This window comes from Uranotaenia lowii, chromosome 3 (genome assembly GCF_029784155.1).
Source record: "Uranotaenia lowii strain MFRU-FL chromosome 3, ASM2978415v1, whole genome shotgun sequence".
In the NCBI taxonomy this organism is placed as follows: Eukaryota; Metazoa; Arthropoda; class Insecta; order Diptera; family Culicidae; genus Uranotaenia; species Uranotaenia lowii.
The window spans coordinates 12,344,260-12,361,315 of record NC_073693.1 but is presented as its reverse complement, the minus strand read 5'-3'; the positions used below and the strand labels follow the sequence as shown (position 1 = coordinate 12,361,315).

Here is a 17,056-nt window from a genome sequence, read left to right as displayed (position 1 = left end):
ACTTACTTACTTACTTAATGTTCCCGCGTCGATCCTCCGGTGCATAGGGCCGTGTTAAAAGACCTCCACTGTTGACGATCCGGAGCCAGCGTCTTCACTTGGTCCCAGTCAAGACTCTAGTCGACAGTTCGTATTTCGGCGGCTAGGCTTCGCCGCAACGAGTTTCTGGATCTGCCTCTTCTTCGATGTCCTTCTGGATTCCATTCAAGCAATTTTCCATAGTCGTATTAAAAAGTGAAAGATTTATTGATGCGCTCATGAAACCTATGAAATGAATCGCCGTTCAACATTGAAGCAGACGCTTTGTTGTTTCTGGTAGAAAATTTACCTTCGAGTATCGTGTTTACATTTACACTGAGGTTTTTTTACGCGGGGTTTCGTAACTCGAAAATCCGCGTAAAAAAACCGCGTTAATTCGAAAATCCGAGTAAAAAAACCTCGTTAATTAGAAAATCCGCGTAAAAAAACCCGTAATTCGAAAATCCCCGTAAAAAATCTATTTTAATTAAAAAATCAGCGCTGATTGTTTAAAAATTTGCGTACAATGATCGTTTATTTTTAAGATAAAAAATAAAATCAATTAGATAATTTGAATAATAGAATATAGTGATGCGTATTTGACAGTGTGGAATTCAGATCGTCTCATGTATCATGTCCTATGTCTCATGTCTCATGTCTCATGTATCAGGTCTCAAATCTCAGGTCTCATGTCTCAGCTCTCATGGCTCATGTCTCGTGACTCAGATCTCGAGTCTCATATTTCAGGTCTCAAGTCTCAGGTCTCAAGTCTCAGGTCTCAAGTCTCATGTCTCATGGCCCCCCATGTCTCGTGTCTCGTGTCTCAGGTTTCATGTCTCATGTCTCAGGTCTCAGCTCTCATCTCTCGTGTCTCAGATCTCGAATCTCATATTTCAGGTCTCAAGTTTCAGGTCTCAAGTCTCATGTCTCATGTCTCAGGTCTCAAGTCTCAGGTCTCAGGTCTCATGTCTCGTGTCTCAGGTCTCGAGTCTCATATTCCAGGTCTCAAGTCTCAGGTCTCATGTCTCAGGTCTCATGTCTCGTGTCTCATATTCCAGGTCTCATATTTCAGGTCTAAAGCCTCAGGTCTCATGTCTCAGGTCCCAAGTCTCAGGTCTCATGTTTCACGTTCTTTGTCTCAGAGCCTAAATTTTCCCAACTACAAAAAGATGTTTCCTTAGAAGAGTCTTAGAATATTTCCTCTCAAAAACCGCGTTAATTCGCGAAATCCGTGTAAAAAAAACGGGTTTATTCGAAAATCCGTATAAAAAAAACCTCAGTGTATACTCCATTCGTGAAATTGATGCCATACTCTGCGACGAAAAAATCTTCGGTCGTGGTCATACGATATTTTCAGAGCCGTTTGTTCGAAAAACTCGGACTCGACGGATTAAACTCTTGGATTCAAATGTTAAAATAGTGAAGTAGCGTTACATGTGGCACCAATTTGAAGCTTTTAAATGGCTTAAGTTGTAATGATATCCAATAACACAAGGAACGTGATAATCAGAAAAGTTGCAACTTGGGGTTGACACATAAAATATATTTAAAGACGCTTTTTTGAGGAATTACCTATAAAACTATCCCACTTGATTGTATTTGGTCGGCATGGCCTGGATGACGGCTTTTAGATCCCGATTGCTAGGTTTCCGCAACTCATTGGCTGCGTGTTTAAGTTGAATAGAACAGTCGGGACTGCTGCTCGGTCCCAGCATGGCCGCCTCCCTTTCAAAAATATGTGCCAGCCCTTCGAGCAGCTCGATAAAGCCTAACGAAAGAGCAGCACGCCTAATACGATTAAGTTCTTTGTAGAAATGTTGCGTCTTTTCGGGCAGTTTCTTCGCATGTCGCAACACCTTCTGTATGTCAGATTGAAGCCCCGCCTGTCGGATCCACACCACAATGTTCTGCGAATAGCTTCGCTTATCAGCCTTGATAGGGAAACTAGGATTTTCACCCGGAAAGGCATCGTCCAAATTTCCTAGATATCGTAAATCGCCCAACCATGGGACTACGTCGTTACCAGGCGGCAGAACGTTCAGCATAAGGTTGGATTTCTTCTTTCCGTCTGCGTACGAGTAGATGAACCCGTACCAGTTGTCGTTTAACAACACTAATGCAGCCATATTTTCGACCTTAAGGGCTCCATGCAGCATAACGCAAACCGATTCTCGGGTGCCGTCTCCTCCCGAATGCCCATCGTCGTCATCTCCTCCGCCACTCGCTCCGTCCGGTTTGGCGTAGAATCCTTTGATGTCATTTTCCAACTTCTCTTCAGCCGTGAGATTGCTATCTTTTGCCGATAAGCGCTTGTCTCCGTCACATCGTGGTAGAATCAGGTGCCTGCTTACTGACATAGGTGAACCAATATCCGACAAGCTAATGAAACCGCACACCTCCAACTTGCGGGAGATGATTCGTGTCGTTTCCGCTCCCAGAAGGTCTTTCGCGGTGTAAGGCTGAGGAAAATTTTATTTTTAGTTTAAACTACTCCAAAATAAAATAACTGTTTTAACGTACCAAAGGGGCCGGCCAAATGATGATCGCCCCTTCCAACCGGAAGTAGCCTCCACAACGGAGCGTCGCTTCGAACTGTTTGTAATTTTGTTCACACATATTCTCGAAAATGTCCTGAATGCATCGGCGATTCATCTGTCGTCCTCCACTGTCATCTCCCTCTTCAACGATGGGATCCTCAATCGAGAGGCTCTTCAGTTTGGGAATGAAAATCTGTCCATTTTGACCGCTCACGTCCAACAACTGCTGGTACAGTTTTGTTCCTTAAAAAATATGTTAGATTTAGACTTTATATGGGATTTATGTTTGAAAAACGTCTTACCAAATTTAAACGAAAGATCCGCCAAATTTCCTAAGCACATAAAGGTCAGCTTGCTCGGGTAGGAAAACCCTACCCACTGGTTGTCCGACACCGGTATCTTCAGGCCCCCAACACCAGCTGGCCCAGCTTGCACCTTACAGTTCTGCAGATTAATGATGGTGTTCTTAAGCGAGCTGGGCCCCATCCCGACGCCACAATCCGTTACGAAAATGATCTGGCAGTAGTTTTGGCTGCCCCAGTGAGTCTTGAACATATTATTCACCGCCACCAGGGCAGCCTCCAGGTTCGTCTTGTCGTAGTGGTCGATTTTGTGCAACGCCTGCCTTATGGCATCGTAGTCCCGGGTGAAGTCGACCAGCACTTCCAGCATCGAGGAGTAGATTATCTGATGTGAGGATCAGAAATTTAGTATTGGAAACGATACTTTTTACAAGGTAAATACGTAAGTTTTTCGGTTCTTGAGTAGATAATATAATACACCTGATCATGATAAGTTCAGAAATAAATGAGTGAGTATAATCAAAATTTCATCATGAGTTTATGCTCGTGATGAGAATTTTGTTAATTCAGCTGCTTTACATTAAAGAGACTTACTATAGTTTACTATAGTCTTTTAACTTTACCATGATCATGAGTTAATACTCGGGTGCAAAGTTCTGCCATCTCTAATATCGTTCAAGTGAACGTCACCTTGTGCTTACTTGGAATTGGAGATTCTTCCATTTTCTTTTCAATCTTTATGCCCATGACCTTATACTCGAGTTCATGATTTCTACAGCAATCCACCTTTTTATTGTGATGATTGAAGGCTTGAAGGCGAAGTGAGGCTATACACCTTCGGCATAAGTTCAAGAATTTACTCTGCTATTTAATCATTTTTTAAAAAGTCTGCCAACATGACAAACAAAGCCTTATAACAGCAATCTATCTAATCGAAACGCCTAACAGCCAATTAACAAGTAATTAAATTTTTAATAAGTAAGAAATACCGGGGACTTCTCATCGAAAAACAAAATCAACACCACGGTTGAATTTCTAGCAGTATTTAATTCTCAGGTTTAAGACATTATTTACAGTACTAAACGTAAAATAATTAGCAAATTGTATTCCCGGACGCCTATTCGGGGTGCCCCTTGTTCTAGGGACCCAGGCCTTACTCCGCGCTCCAGTAGTCGTTACTGTAGTTGTAGCTAGGTATTGTTGTTTAGCAGCATTCGCGTAATTGCGCCTTTGTTGTTATTGATTTAGCAGCATCAAGAAATTTGCCTTACGGAGGGTGGGGATTTGATTGCTTCATTTTTGCTTCGGGGCGACCGTTGTCTGAGCTTCCTTTTTGGCATTCACCAGATCGACCAGCTCCTTGACACGTTTGAGACACTCCTTTTTGCTTCGGTTTGGTATGCATTCCGCTATCCGATCCCAACGATCCGGTGTGGACAAAGGATAAGTTTTGATGGCCTGTTCCAGGAGGGCTTGCTCCTCCTTGCTCCACACCTTATTTTCCTTTTCTTTCTTTTCCTTTTTAGTGGATTCTTTTTCCTTTGCTGGAGCCACTGGGGCAGCTGGTGCTTCCGTAACCGGAGCAGGAGAAGGTTCCTTCTCTTTGTTAGTGTCTGCTGCCGGTGGTTTACTGCTGCTTATGTTTTCCTTCTCCTCGGAGCCTTCGTGGGAGCCGTTCATTTTTGCGTGTTGTCCATTCGGTTTCGGGGCTTCTTTTGGAGTTTTGGATTTTTTGGCAGCGACAGCTTCATCATCCTTGGTGCTAATTTCCGCACGGTCTATCACTTTAAGGTCTTTTCTAGTTTTCTCGAAAGATTCGTAAGCTTGCTGGTTAACCACTGTTTTGAGATCGCTTTTGGAGAAATCGCCGCTTTGCAGTTCCTTGGCCTTGTTCAGAATATCTTTCGCATAAAACTTCATGTCGCCCAGTTCCGTTCCATGTTGATTGAGATAATTGGCGATTACATCCCAGCGAGAAATGGTCCCGGCCGGAAACAGATTGACAGCTTTAATCAAAAGTTGAACATTGTCATAGTTCCAGAGAGCTTTACGATTCACAACTTTCAGGCCAGCATTGTTCGGTATCGAAGAATTTTGCGACGTCTGTGACCGTCGTTCTTCTTCTAATTTCTGCTCCAAAGTATCCAGCGCTTTGACAAAGGCGTTTCGACCATCCGAAGCAAGTTCTTTATTGAACTCCTGCAAATCAAGAAGCTTCATCGATTCGCAAAGTTTCTCCAGACCCTCCAAGTGTTTCAAACGTTCCGTTTCTTCCTTGATATAGTAATCGTTGGCCTTGGCTGCGTCCCGAAGTGTTTTACGTTCTTTCTTCAAGGCACGCTTCATCCGTTCCTTTTCGATTTGAATATTTTCGATACGTTTTTGTTCAGCTTCAGCTGCTTTCTGTTTTGCCAAGGCAGCTTCCTTAGCCATCCGCTCTTCTTCAGCTTTTTGAGCCTGGTAGGCGTCCTGCTTGGCCCGTTTAGCAGCCAGCTTTTTATCCTTTTCTTCCTTCTTGAATTTAACAATTCGAGGATCGTTATTGTAAGTCAAATCCACCAGGGCTCGGATTCTCGCCGATTCTTCCTTCTTTCTCTGCAGCCGAATAGCCTTGTTTTGCTTTTCGATCCAACGGCGCTCGTCTCGATCCTGTCCCTTTTCTTTGTCTTCCTCGTCCAAATAGCTGAACTCGCGCCAACTCGAAAAGTTATACCAAAAGTCGTAAAATTCTTCCACCTTCTCGCGGCTGGTATTCTCATCTCCCAACTGAGGAACCGGCTTTCTTGATTCACTCCAACGGGAGTTACGTTTAAAAACGTTCCGTAGCGATTTGTAAAAGTCCTTCTTGACTTCGGCCTGCGACGGTAACGAATCATCGAATTCCGGATCGACTGAATCGAATGCTCGACGGTTCTTCAAGTTACCCAGCGTCTCGTATGCCATCGTAATACAGTGGAAATAATCTTCATCGGCAATGACCTCCTCCCCGAGAGCTTTCCGTTTGTCCGGGTGGTGTTTGAGTACAATTTTACGGTATGCTCGCTTAATATCGTCATCCGTCGCATCGAATCTGCAATTGGAAGGAAAGTCATTTCAAATTAATTCTTTTTGTTCAAACATTCAGCCAAGCTCACCTCATTTTCTTCAGTCCGAGCACCGCATAATGGTCCTGATTTTTCCAATCCTTCGGGTCCAAAGATTTGAGATAGTCCACATCGAGCTCGAACATCTTCTCGAACACGACTTCCGGATCCGGTTTCGAGGGTTGTTGTTCTCCGGCAGCGGCATTCTGCTGTTCATCCGAAGGAAGCAATCCGGCTGCCTGCAGCTCGTCTTTCGTGGGAGGACACTCCGGTGGAATTCCCTTCGAATCAGCCAGATAAGGCAAACATTCTACCGATGAGGATGATTTCATTCGACGGATGTCGTAATTGGTACGCAAGGCGACCGTCAATATTCGCTTTCCTGTGGCCATTTTCGCTGCTTCCGAATGGCCGCTCCCGACTTGCCTCTTAAATTTTATTTGTTGGATAATACGCTACCTTGGTAGCCTGTTGCTATATGTCTCCACAATCCTTTAGCGGATCTGCTAAGTTATCCGCAGTTCGACGATCCCGAACCACACAACAGCGTTAAAGAATGATCCTAACCTCAAACATGAGCCAACATTGGATCGAAAATTTTGGTGCAGCACCTCCTCGTTGAAGATGAAGAAAGAACAGTGGCTCCCACGTCAACTTAACCGGGCCGATTCGAGTGAAAACCGGAGGAACACCGCACCGGATCGCAAAATGTGCCGAAATACTGCGGGAACCGTTCGTTTGCGGCCGAGAAAATCGCAGAAAAATAATAACTTTTTATGGCGTGCTGCCAACACCAGGAGCGAAAATTCACGAATCGCGAAACGGTGCGAGGAAAAAATTTCCTGTCAGCTGCCAGCTGCTGCGAGCTCGACGGTTGTCAATTTTTTTGTTTGGCGCGCGCGTGTTTACCGGAAGTGTTGCCAGTTGATCTTAAGCCCGTTCAACAGCCAATTGAAATCGGTTTCAATCGATTTCGATTGGTAAATTGTTGTTCACTCAGCCAATGTTGTGATCGAAACTAATCCAATTGACGTTCAATGAAGCCAATCGGAATCGATCGAAACCAATCGAAATCGATCAAGCTCGAGAGCAGGATTCGTTTCTATCGGTTTCTATCGCACTAACACAAATGCAGTTGTTTACTGTCAAAAAAACAGCTGATTCGGTTTTGTTTTTTAATATTCAAGTTTGAAAGTGATGTCATTCGGTGCGGTGTCCTCTGTCGTGTACTGAGTCGGTGGTGCTGTGCCGTGCTAAGTCGGTGTCGGTAGTGCTGTGTTGGTCGATGCTGGTCGGTGCTGCTGTGTCAGCCATGCTGTGTCGGTGGTGCTGTGCCAATCATGCTGGGTCGGTGTTGCTGTGAAAGTCGTAGTCTGCCAGGTATTCTGAGTCGATGGTGCTGTGCCAGTGAAATTGATGTCGGTCGATGTGGTGTCGGCGGTGCTGTGTCAGAGATGCAGTATTTTGTGATAGCCAGCCGGAAAATAGACACAAAATTTTCCAGAAATAAATAATCTTTATTAAAAAATACTTTATCCGTAATTTTTTTCATTTTCCTTTTTTGTGGGGTCGAATCATAAACTCAGTTTTTTTTTCAATTCTAGCGGAGACGCATCGGGAATCGAAAAATTAATTAAAAGTAAAATTTAAGACCATTACGATTTTGCTTCTTTTATATAAGAAAATTAATCCTGAAACCTCATAGAGTATAGCTGAATAAGAAAATGACAATAAAAACAGCGCGTTAGTATTAGTGTCTGGCCGTTCATTCAGCAGCCTGATAGAAATCGATTGAAGTCAATTGGAAAAACAGCTGATCAACTGTCAATCCATTTCAATTGATTTCGATTCAGTTCTGTTGAACACACCTCTTGAACAATGTAATTTTTTTGTATTAGAATCCATCTCTTGATACGGTCGAATAACAAACCATGTTCTCAACTTCACTCTCGAAATCTTACACGCTAGAAATCATTAAACCATTTACGATTCAAAAATAACCATTTTTTACCTTTTCCCGGGAAATGTCATTTTATGAGTTCTCCTTGAGAAGTCATAAAATGACTTCTAGGGGAGAAGTTCGAATATGGTTATTTTTCAATCGTAAATGGTAGCATCCTAGAAGTAAGAAAATGGTTATTTTTTAAACGAAATATAAAGAGCAATATTGCGGAATTGAACGTTATGATAGACTTATCGACAAAATTAAGCAAAAACACGGTTTACAAATATGTACGTTGTTTATTTTATTCCTTGTATTTCTGTCGGTATGTACTTTTTGCCATAGAAATGATGGCAAAAGATGATATTTGAAAATATATGGACGGAAGCAGGAAATGATAAGGGCAGCCGAAACACCCGGTAGCATTTGAAGCAGCAAAATTGATTCCCCCCAGTATCACAACACCACTGCTGTTCGTTCACGGAGGTTTGAATGATTCCTTCATGACCGGCGGATGATGTATTTCAGGCGGTCCAGCCAGTTCCAGCTCCTCCCGGATGGTGAAAATACTGGTCGTTAGAATATCTCGCATTTCGCAACGATTGATAGAAAACCTAAAACAAGAATGTTTCATTCAGTAACCAACCTTATTTATCCTTTGAATTCTATTTTAAAAAATATTCGAGAGAAAATAAAAACTTACCGGGGAATTGTGCGAAGTCCGCTTCCAGATAGTGCGACGACTATGCTTTTCCAGCTTTCGTTTGTTGTGCCTGATTACGATGAACCGGTTGCCAGCGGATCAATTTAAAGCGGAGCCTCCTAATCCGTGTCCTGAAATATTTTTTTAGGTTAGAATTTTTATTCGAAGATAATTTATATTAAATTGTTTACCTTTTATCATTGTCAATAGATTTGATGTTCCAGAATTACAAAGGACCGATTTAAATTAGAACTCGATTCAGTTACGCGGTATTATGAATTAAAAAAAAAACGCATTCGTCTGCACATCGATTATTTTTAAAATGGCTACGATGAAAAACATAACATTTTATGGGTAATGCCCTAGAACTACAAAAATGGTTAAAATTTATGATGGAAAAATTCTTAAAAAATAACCATATTGGCAGTTTTCGGGCCAAAGCCATAAAATGGTTATTTTTGAACCAAAAAAGGTTAAACAAAAACGAGCGTGTACGATTTCAGTCAATTCAAAATAATAAAAGTCTCTTTAAAATTTCAAACAACCACAACTTGAAAACCACTTAACCGATTGTTCTGTTGTTATCACTGACTTTTCTTCAATGATCTAGAGTTTGTCAAAATCGATTCAATAATTTCCAAAACAAAAGGTGTGGGATCTGACTTTCCTACTTCATTTTTATATTAATAGTCAAAATCTATCTAAAACATGATACAGCAAAAAATTTGTTTGATTGGCTCAGTTATATAAGATTAACTTCTTAAAACTGATATGAATTTGGCCAATCTAATAAATTGAATGCTAACATTATATTTTACGGTAACTCTGATTAATTTACAAATTAAAAAAAAGTTACAATCAAAAACCGATAATTAATGATTAATAATAAAAATAAAAACCTAGCGTAAATTTTACAAGGGCGAAACCAGTAGTTAGCTCGAAACGAGAAAAACGCTTTTGAAATTTCGGAACATCTAATTAAATCCTATTAAAAAATAGACCACTTTTTGTTCAACAAAATCAAAAAAATTGCATTATTGTTTGTTGGTTACCAAGAACTTTAAATGTTTTCACTAAATTTAAGAGATTTTCGAGTTTCGCTTTTTTTTTTGTTTGTTTCGATTCCAGTTACGCCTGCAAGTTTCGCCCAATTGATCGGCCGTTTTTGTTTTGGTTTTGAAGTTTCATGGGCGATGGGCGCGCTCGCAGTCCCGGTATACGATTTCTCGTGTGATAAACCGAGAAATAGCCTTCACTCCGATTTCACTCCGATTAGCTGTCATTCTTATGGAAATCTGTGTAAGAGTGAAGAGCACGCTTTATTCTTTTTAGCAGGCCCAATCCCAATCCTTTGGTCCTACACGCAAAATCTAATTAGGCCATTTTGTGACACACGATCAATTTAGTTACGCCTATTGGACCTACACGATTAGAAGAATTAACCCCATTTGAATAGGCCTAACTTACTTTCGCAACTTTGTAAAAATCAAAATTGTAGTGTTTAATAAATAGGTCTACAGAAAAAACTTCACTTTCCAATGAAAATGCATCAACAGGAAGATTCAGCCAATTGAGTTCTATGAACTTTTTGAAAGTTTTAAGTGATTTAAAGATGAAACCGCGTTTATTAGGTAAAGTGCAACCGCGTACATCCGATATGACCGTTAATTCAATTTGTTTACGTTTGGCAGTTTCGCCCTTTGAAGAGTTACGCTAGAAATGCTCAAGGCTTTGTTGCATCACCCCTTGCCTTTTATTTAAAAGTTTGCTAGCAACTAACATATTATGTTCTTATCAATAAAAGAGATGGATTCTTACAAAAAATAGGGAAATCTGCAAACACTGTTACTTTTCGATCATTTTGATAACAAACATGGATGAACAAGTTCATTCTTTTTTTGCAAAAAGTTCAATGAATAATTAAAAAAAAATATCAAAACTTACCAGCGATACAAATTCCATCCGAGAATGCTTGGTCAGATAGTCTAGAATCGCGTTGATCCCATGCACGGCTAGCTGCCCATAGGTCAACCCGTCGTCACTGGCTCCAGCATTGGATCCGGACGAGCTACCGGATCCCGGTATCGGAACCGGTCGCGTCATCGACAGCGACACATCCAACGCGATGATTGTCGGCATTTTGTTGGCTCACAACGGATGGGGTTTTTGATAGTCAATTAGAAGGTCTTTCTGGACTTAAAATAATAACATTCACTTAAAATGCTTAAAATACTGGAGCAACATCGAAATAATGTGCCCTTGTTGACGAAACTCTTGTTTGAGAAGTTTGAGAACAATCACAAATTGTGATGATGAACACTAAAATGAATCAAATGAATGTGGCATGCATGAACCCATAGCTAGAATGGTTCAATTACTTGTAAAATTTGTGAAAATAGAAAACATTATTTTTAAATTTTATCATTTTAAATTTTTCAATATTTTTAGTTCTAAGAGACGAAAAACTTCTTGCCTTAAAACGGCAAAAAAACTTTTAAACATGTAAGGTACACCGGGGCAAGTGCAAACTCGGGGCAAGTGCAAACGTTCAACTTTTCTCTGTTACAAAAAAAGTAAAAAATATTTCTTCTTCTAGAAATTGTTGTTTAGACTCAAACAAACAATCTGACATAGATAAACTAAACTTTCTTTAAATTTTTCACTAAAAACACGGCACTGTTTGATCCCACACGAATTCAAGTACGTACTAGACATGAACAGTGTGTTTTTGTTTTGCATATTTTGGCTACAAAAAAGGGCATTCAAATCCGAATTTTCGTTAAAAGGTGAGTGTTTGAGACCGATATTCAAGTGAAAGCAGAAAATTTATGATAAATTTTCAGTACACCCCGAAAGTTGTGAAAATAATATTCGCTCTTGTTAACCCACACTGCGGGGCAAGTGCAAACGACACTACCGGGGTAAGTGCAAACGCACCTTCAAGCCATGTAACATCAGCCATTTCAGAAAATTCATCACCAAAATGGTTCAGCATTATATTAAAATTGTTAGAAGGGATATCCAAAGTGTTTTATCTGAAGCGGATGTTCAAAGTTCCGTAATGCCTTAGTAAATGAAGATCTTATCGCAGGTAATAAAGGCAGCGGTCGAGGAAAGTACAACGTGGTTAACGGCAAGGCGGGTAAATCTTCAGGTGTGTTCTTATACCAATGCACGGAATCGTCCATCTTGTGACAGGCGTGACAGGCAATCGTAATCGTAGGCATGGTAGGCGAACAATTCGCTGTCAAAAAGCGCACCGTCTCCACCCCCCACCAATGAGAAACTTTTGGTACCCCTTGCCTACTTTTCCTCAATATGCACCCACCCTACTGGAGGCACTCTGGTTAACGGTGTGACTGACAACTATGGAATGAGTTTTTATTTCGTAAGCAAAGTGTGTGTTTATTTTGTGTGGATTTGTGTGTGATGGAGTAATGAAAAACACTGAATGAAATGTTCCGGGTAGAACTGACGTCGGTGCTCCATAATGGGGTAGCCCGACACTCCTCCTCAACGATGTTAGTTCGATGCCTTAATTGAATCTATGACGCCGATGGCTGCTCTGTGCCGCTCCAGCTTTACGCGATCCAGGGGCTTTGTCATTATGTCCGCCTCCATGCTTTCAGTGGGCATGTAGCGGAGCTCGATAATTCGTTTTGAATGTAGATCCTTGGTGAACGCATACTTGGTGTTAATGTGCTTAGAACGGCGTTCCAGACGTTCAGACTCCACGATCTTCATACACGATTGGTTGTCCTCCCATACGACGACAGGAGCTCGTTGTTCTTGATGTAGATCCTGGAGCAGCTTGCGGTACCACAGCAACTCCTGGCAACCTTCCGCCAGAGCCACGTATTCAGCCTCGGTCGAGGACACAGCAACGCATGTGTTGGGGTTTTTGCAGTTCGTCCTCGACTGAACTCAACTGAAATTTATTTGTAACAGGTATAAGTATTTTGAGGTAGAAAAAGTAATGTTAAATCGACTTACAAATTAGTCCCTTTTCTTGATCGACCAGCTAATCTGAGCGAAACTGTGTCTGGTCCGTTTGACAATACGGCTAGCTGGAGGAATTTTATCATTAGGATATTTTCAATATAATGATCGAGAGGTAGACTTACTGGGAATATCCGGCTAATCTGATAAACTTATAAAAAAACCACTTTAACTAAGCCGAAACACCTCGCATAAAACGCTATCAAATATAAAATATTTATCAAATAATGATGCTTCAAAAGATTCGTTTTTTAGTTCAAACTTACAAGGAGTTCACTAAGAACTTAACTATAAATATCCAGAATTTATAAGATCGAACAGAATACCACGTTGCTAAATTTGCTACGGCACTTTTTCCGGCCAATGTGCTTTTCACTTCTACACTTCTACGTTTAACTATAATCTTCTCTTTACTAGTGACAATTCGCGGCATGTCAACGCGATAGATGATGATGAGCGCTTCTCACTTGTGACTTGCTGATCGGTCACAACACCCCGGCCCGTAATGCCCTACAGACCGGCTTTACCTTCTTCCTTTAGATCCAGCAAGGCCACCTTAACCGCTCCTCGTTGTAGAATTCCGATATCTGTCCGTACATCCACTTTCCTGACCTGACCCTCGTCGTCTGGATAGGTTTTCACAATCCGCCCACGCAGCCAGCCATTCCGCACTGTTTCATCTACGATGACCACTAAGTCGCCCTCTTTCAGTGGTCTGACATCACTGAACCATTTTGTCCTCCTAGCAATTGTTGGCAAATAACCTGAGATCCATTTTTTCCAAAATTGATTTAAGATTGGATCCAGCGCCTTCCAATTCGCTCTCAAGTTTACGTGATCATCCAGTGACACCTTTGGAGGGTTGGAGCCATCTGAACTGAGCAACAGGAAATTATTCGGGGTTAAAACTTCTTCGTTTGGGGAATCCAGTGGTACAAACGTTAGTGGATGAGAATTTACTAACATTTCGATCTCTGCCAAAAACGTAACAAGTTCTTCGTCATCGAGTTGTCGTTGAGGTGTGATTACTTTGAAGGCATCTTTCACAGAGCGGACCTTCCGCTCCCAAATACCCCCCATGTGGGGAGTGGACGGTGGGTTGAAATGCCACTCGGTTTCGGCATTGGTGAAAGTTCGGGCAGCTTCATGATTCGCGTTCTTGATCTCGGTGGATAGTTCTCTCGATGCACCACGAAAATTTGTTCCATTGTCGCTGTAAAAGTGCTTCGGCGGACCTCTTCTTGCGACAAACCGTCTAATAGCCTTTATACACGAATCGGAAGACATGGAGTGCACCACTTCGAGGTGTATAGCTCGTACCGTGAGACACGTGAATAAGCAGATCCAGCGTTTAACGTTTGCGCGTCCCCGTCTAACTGTCACCGGACCAAAGTAATCCACGCCTGTGAATGTAAATGCTCGAACATATGGACGCACCCTCGGGTGAGGTAGACAAGCCATTCGTGGTGCACAAGGAACCGCTTTATACACGCGGCACCATGCACAGTTTTTGATGATCGACTTTACTGTTGCTCGACATTTTGGGATATAGAAGCGCTGTTGTATCTCGTTGAGTACGGTTCCGGTGTTTGCATGACCGTAACGTTGATGGAATTTTAATACAAGTAGTTTGGTTACGTGGCTATCTTTGGGAAGAACTACTGGATTTCGAAAATTGTAAGGGTAATAAAGGGCCTTACCGTCAATTCTTGTCGCTGCTCTAAGCACACCATCGTCGTCCAAAAATAAGCAAATTTTCGCCAAAGGGCTACTTTTCACAAGTTTTTTACGTTTTGTTACTGGCAAGCTAAGGTTGTTCCGACAAACGGCTATTTCATCTGCGAATTTTTCTGCTTGTATCAAACGCCACAAAGCAGTTTCAGCTGCAGCATAATCTTTTTGGGTAAGTTGAACTGTTGGTGGGTTATTCGGGGTACGATTTTTGGTTTGACAAAGATGGAAAAAGTGGTAAAAGTAACCCAAATACTTGGTGAGTTGTTCGAAGCGTGAGAATTTACAATATTGCAACAGCGGTCGCATCGGAGCTGCGTAGTGGATTAAATGAACGACTTTCATCTCCTCGGGTGTTTCCTGTTGGTCTGGTTTCCGTTTTGGCCACTCGTTTTCGCTGCGCAGAAGAAAATCGGGACCGGTGAACCACGTACTGGAAGGGTCCAATTTGGGACCGTTGTTCCATTTTGTGGCTTCGTCCGCAATATTTAATTTCGAGGGAACCCAGTTCCATTCATCGATGTTGGTCTTGGATAAGATTTCGCCCACACGAAATCCAACGTACTGTCGATATTTCCTTGGATCTGCTCGCAGCCAGGACAAGACTACAGAAGAATCCGTCCAAAGGAACCGTTTCGTCACCTTCAGCCGATGACTTTTCTCAATAGTTTCCATCAAACGAACACCTATGAGCGCACCATTCAGTTCGTTCCTGGGGATGGATTGAGGGCGTAGTGGAGTGACCTTTGTTTTGGGAGCAACGAATGAGCAGCGAGGATGTCCCCTGTCAACGATTCGGAAGAAGGCCACACAAGAGTAAGCCAGCTCGCTGGCGTCAGCGAATATGTGGAGCTGGAGGGTATCGTAACTGCCGATTTCGTAATCGGGGAAGTAGCACCTGGGAATTCTTACTTGTTTCAGATTTGGTATCAGGGAAACCCAACGTTTCCAGTTGTCGAATTCGGTTTGGCTGATCGGTTGATCCCATGAGATACCAGACCGCCAGATGTCCTGGATCAGGATTTTGCCGTGGATTGTGAAAGCAGCAATAAAACCAATCGGATCGAAAAAACTCATCACCACTTGCAGAACTTGGCGCTTTGTGGGGATAGTAGTAGCTCGCAATAACTGTTGGAGGTCCTCCCGAAACTGTATGGTAAAGGTGAACACATCCTGATCCGGCAACCACACTATGCCGAGGATCCGCTCAGCAACCGATGATCTGTCGGAGAACGTTTTTTCCTCCATTTTCGAGAGTCTTGTTCCGATTTTTTGCAGAACTTCCTCGGAGTTCGATTTCCATAAAGGTATTTCAAATCCGGCAGCGCTGTTGATGATGGCTACTTCTTTGGCGAGCTTTACCGCCTCAGCGATGGTGTCCTTACTGTCGAGAAAGTCATCGACGTATGTTCCGTCAACGATAGCTTGTGCTGCCTCCGGATAAACAGCGAGGTGTTCGGAGGCGTTCAGGTCCTTCACGTAGAGGGCGGAACATGGAGAGCAAGTTGCCCCAAAAGTAGCCACATTCATCACAAAAACTTCCGGTGGAGATTTTTCATCGATGCGCCACAGGAACCGTTGAGCCTGTCGGTCTTCCGCTCGGATCAAAAGTTGGTGGAACATTTGGCGGATGTCACCAGCCACCGAAAACTGTCTTTCTCTAAAGCGAAAAAGAACCGATTGTAGGAAATAAGATGTGGGTTGTGTAACGGAGGATATAATTAAGGAAAAATAAATATGTTTAAGTCGTTCGTGAACTAATCTGCATTCTGCATGTTTGTACGATTGCTTCTCGTTTAGCGTGAAGAAGTTAAAGAGAGCGAGCTGAGTAATTGAGTACTGGGGTATTTGATGAAGGAGAACAGGGAGAGTGTGTAGAGATTCGGTTGCAATGGGTAGCGTGAGAAGGAAAAAGCAGGATAGATTGAACAGAGTGACAAAAGTTTTGAGAGTTTAGTTTATAGACGTATTTCAGCGAGAAAGGAGGGCTGCGATAATTTAGGACCAAAAACAGAAAAGAAAGGACAGGAAAAGATGGCCGCCAAGCGCGTCGGTCTCGACAATGGCGCAGTCGGTTCAAGGAACCGGTAAGTAGACTTTTTTTAACAGGATTGATGCTTCGGATTGTTTAAGAGTGGTAAATAGTAGGAAATGTGCAAATACATTTCCGTAATTGTGCATTGCAGTGTTGACTGGAAGGTGAGCGAAGTTCAAATTTCTGCATAGTCTGGAAATTAAGCTGGTTGAAGGGTTTGAACTTGTGATGCAAAATTTTAATCTTGTCGTAACATTTGGGGTTCGGAGTGTCTCTTTAATTGAAATTTTGTGACTAAAGTTGTTTTTAGGATTGGAGACTGGATTCTGGAAACGGATTTGCTGGTGATGTCCTGTTTTAGGTCTGAGTTGGAGGTTTGTGTTTGTGTGGGATTCAGGCCACATTGATGTGAGGTTGGACCAAAAAAGCGATCAATTATTTTGTTAAAGTGAGTTGCTTGTTATTGTGGATATGGTGAATTTGACGCTTCATCCAGAGGTCCAGGAGTAGGATGGATAATGTTAAAATACTGCAGTGAGCGTTGGTTGTATTCGTCGATGGGAGGAGGGATAGAATTTTGTTTGTTATTGTCCCAAAGAGAATACTGTTCGGTGGGTAAGTGATGGTGTGTGAGACGAAGGATCTGGCCAGAGATGACCCCTTGAACGGGCCATTGCTGGTGGTTCGCTGTATGGGACAAACCTCT

The 17,056-nt window shown here is 42.2% G+C and overlaps 2 protein-coding genes across 2 annotated transcripts; both read right to left on the bottom strand.

Moving 5' to 3' along the window:
• Positions 1 to 1,546: 1,546 nt before the first annotated feature.
• Positions 1,547 to 10,888, bottom strand: LOC129755673 (integrator complex subunit 14). Its single transcript, XM_055752291.1, has 4 exons — positions 10,530 to 10,888; positions 2,858 to 3,242; positions 2,539 to 2,798; positions 1,547 to 2,477 (listed from the first exon to the last, which is right to left on the bottom strand). Exons 1-4 carry the CDS (start codon positions 10,722 to 10,724, stop codon positions 1,599 to 1,601), a joined length of 1,719 nt encoding a protein of 572 aa, XP_055608266.1. The 5' UTR covers positions 10,725 to 10,888; the 3' UTR covers positions 1,547 to 1,598.
• LOC129755672 (dnaJ homolog subfamily C member 2) lies at positions 3,885 to 6,807 on the bottom strand. The gene is made up of 2 exons (XM_055752290.1): positions 5,992 to 6,807; positions 3,885 to 5,927 (listed from the first exon to the last, which is right to left on the bottom strand). Exons 1-2 carry the CDS (start codon positions 6,330 to 6,332, stop codon positions 4,151 to 4,153), a joined length of 2,118 nt encoding a protein of 705 aa, XP_055608265.1. The 5' UTR covers positions 6,333 to 6,807; the 3' UTR covers positions 3,885 to 4,150.
• Positions 10,889 to 17,056: the final 6,168 nt, after the last annotated feature.

What these genes read in the sequence shown, in the direction of transcription:
- LOC129755672 (XM_055752290.1), bottom strand. Translation starts at nt 6,332, where the DNA reads ATGGCCACAGGAAAGCGAATATTGACGGTCGCCTTGCGTACCAATTAC. An exon ending in CTCGGACTGAAGAAAATGAG is followed by an intron (nt 5,928 to 5,991) that starts GTGAGCTTGGCT and finishes TTCCAATTGCAG; the next exon opens with ATTCGATGCGACGGATGACG.
- LOC129755673 (XM_055752291.1), bottom strand. Translation starts at nt 10,724, where the DNA reads ATGCCGACAATCATCGCGTTGGATGTGTCGCTGTCGATGACGCGACCG. An exon ending in GGATGGAATTTGTATCGCTG is followed by an intron (nt 3,243 to 10,529) that starts GTAAGTTTTGAT and finishes TCCTCACATCAG; the next exon opens with ATAATCTACTCCTCGATGCT. An exon ending in GGATCTTTCGTTTAAATTTG is followed by an intron (nt 2,799 to 2,857) that starts GTAAGACGTTTT and finishes ATATTTTTTAAG; the next exon opens with GAACAAAACTGTACCAGCAG.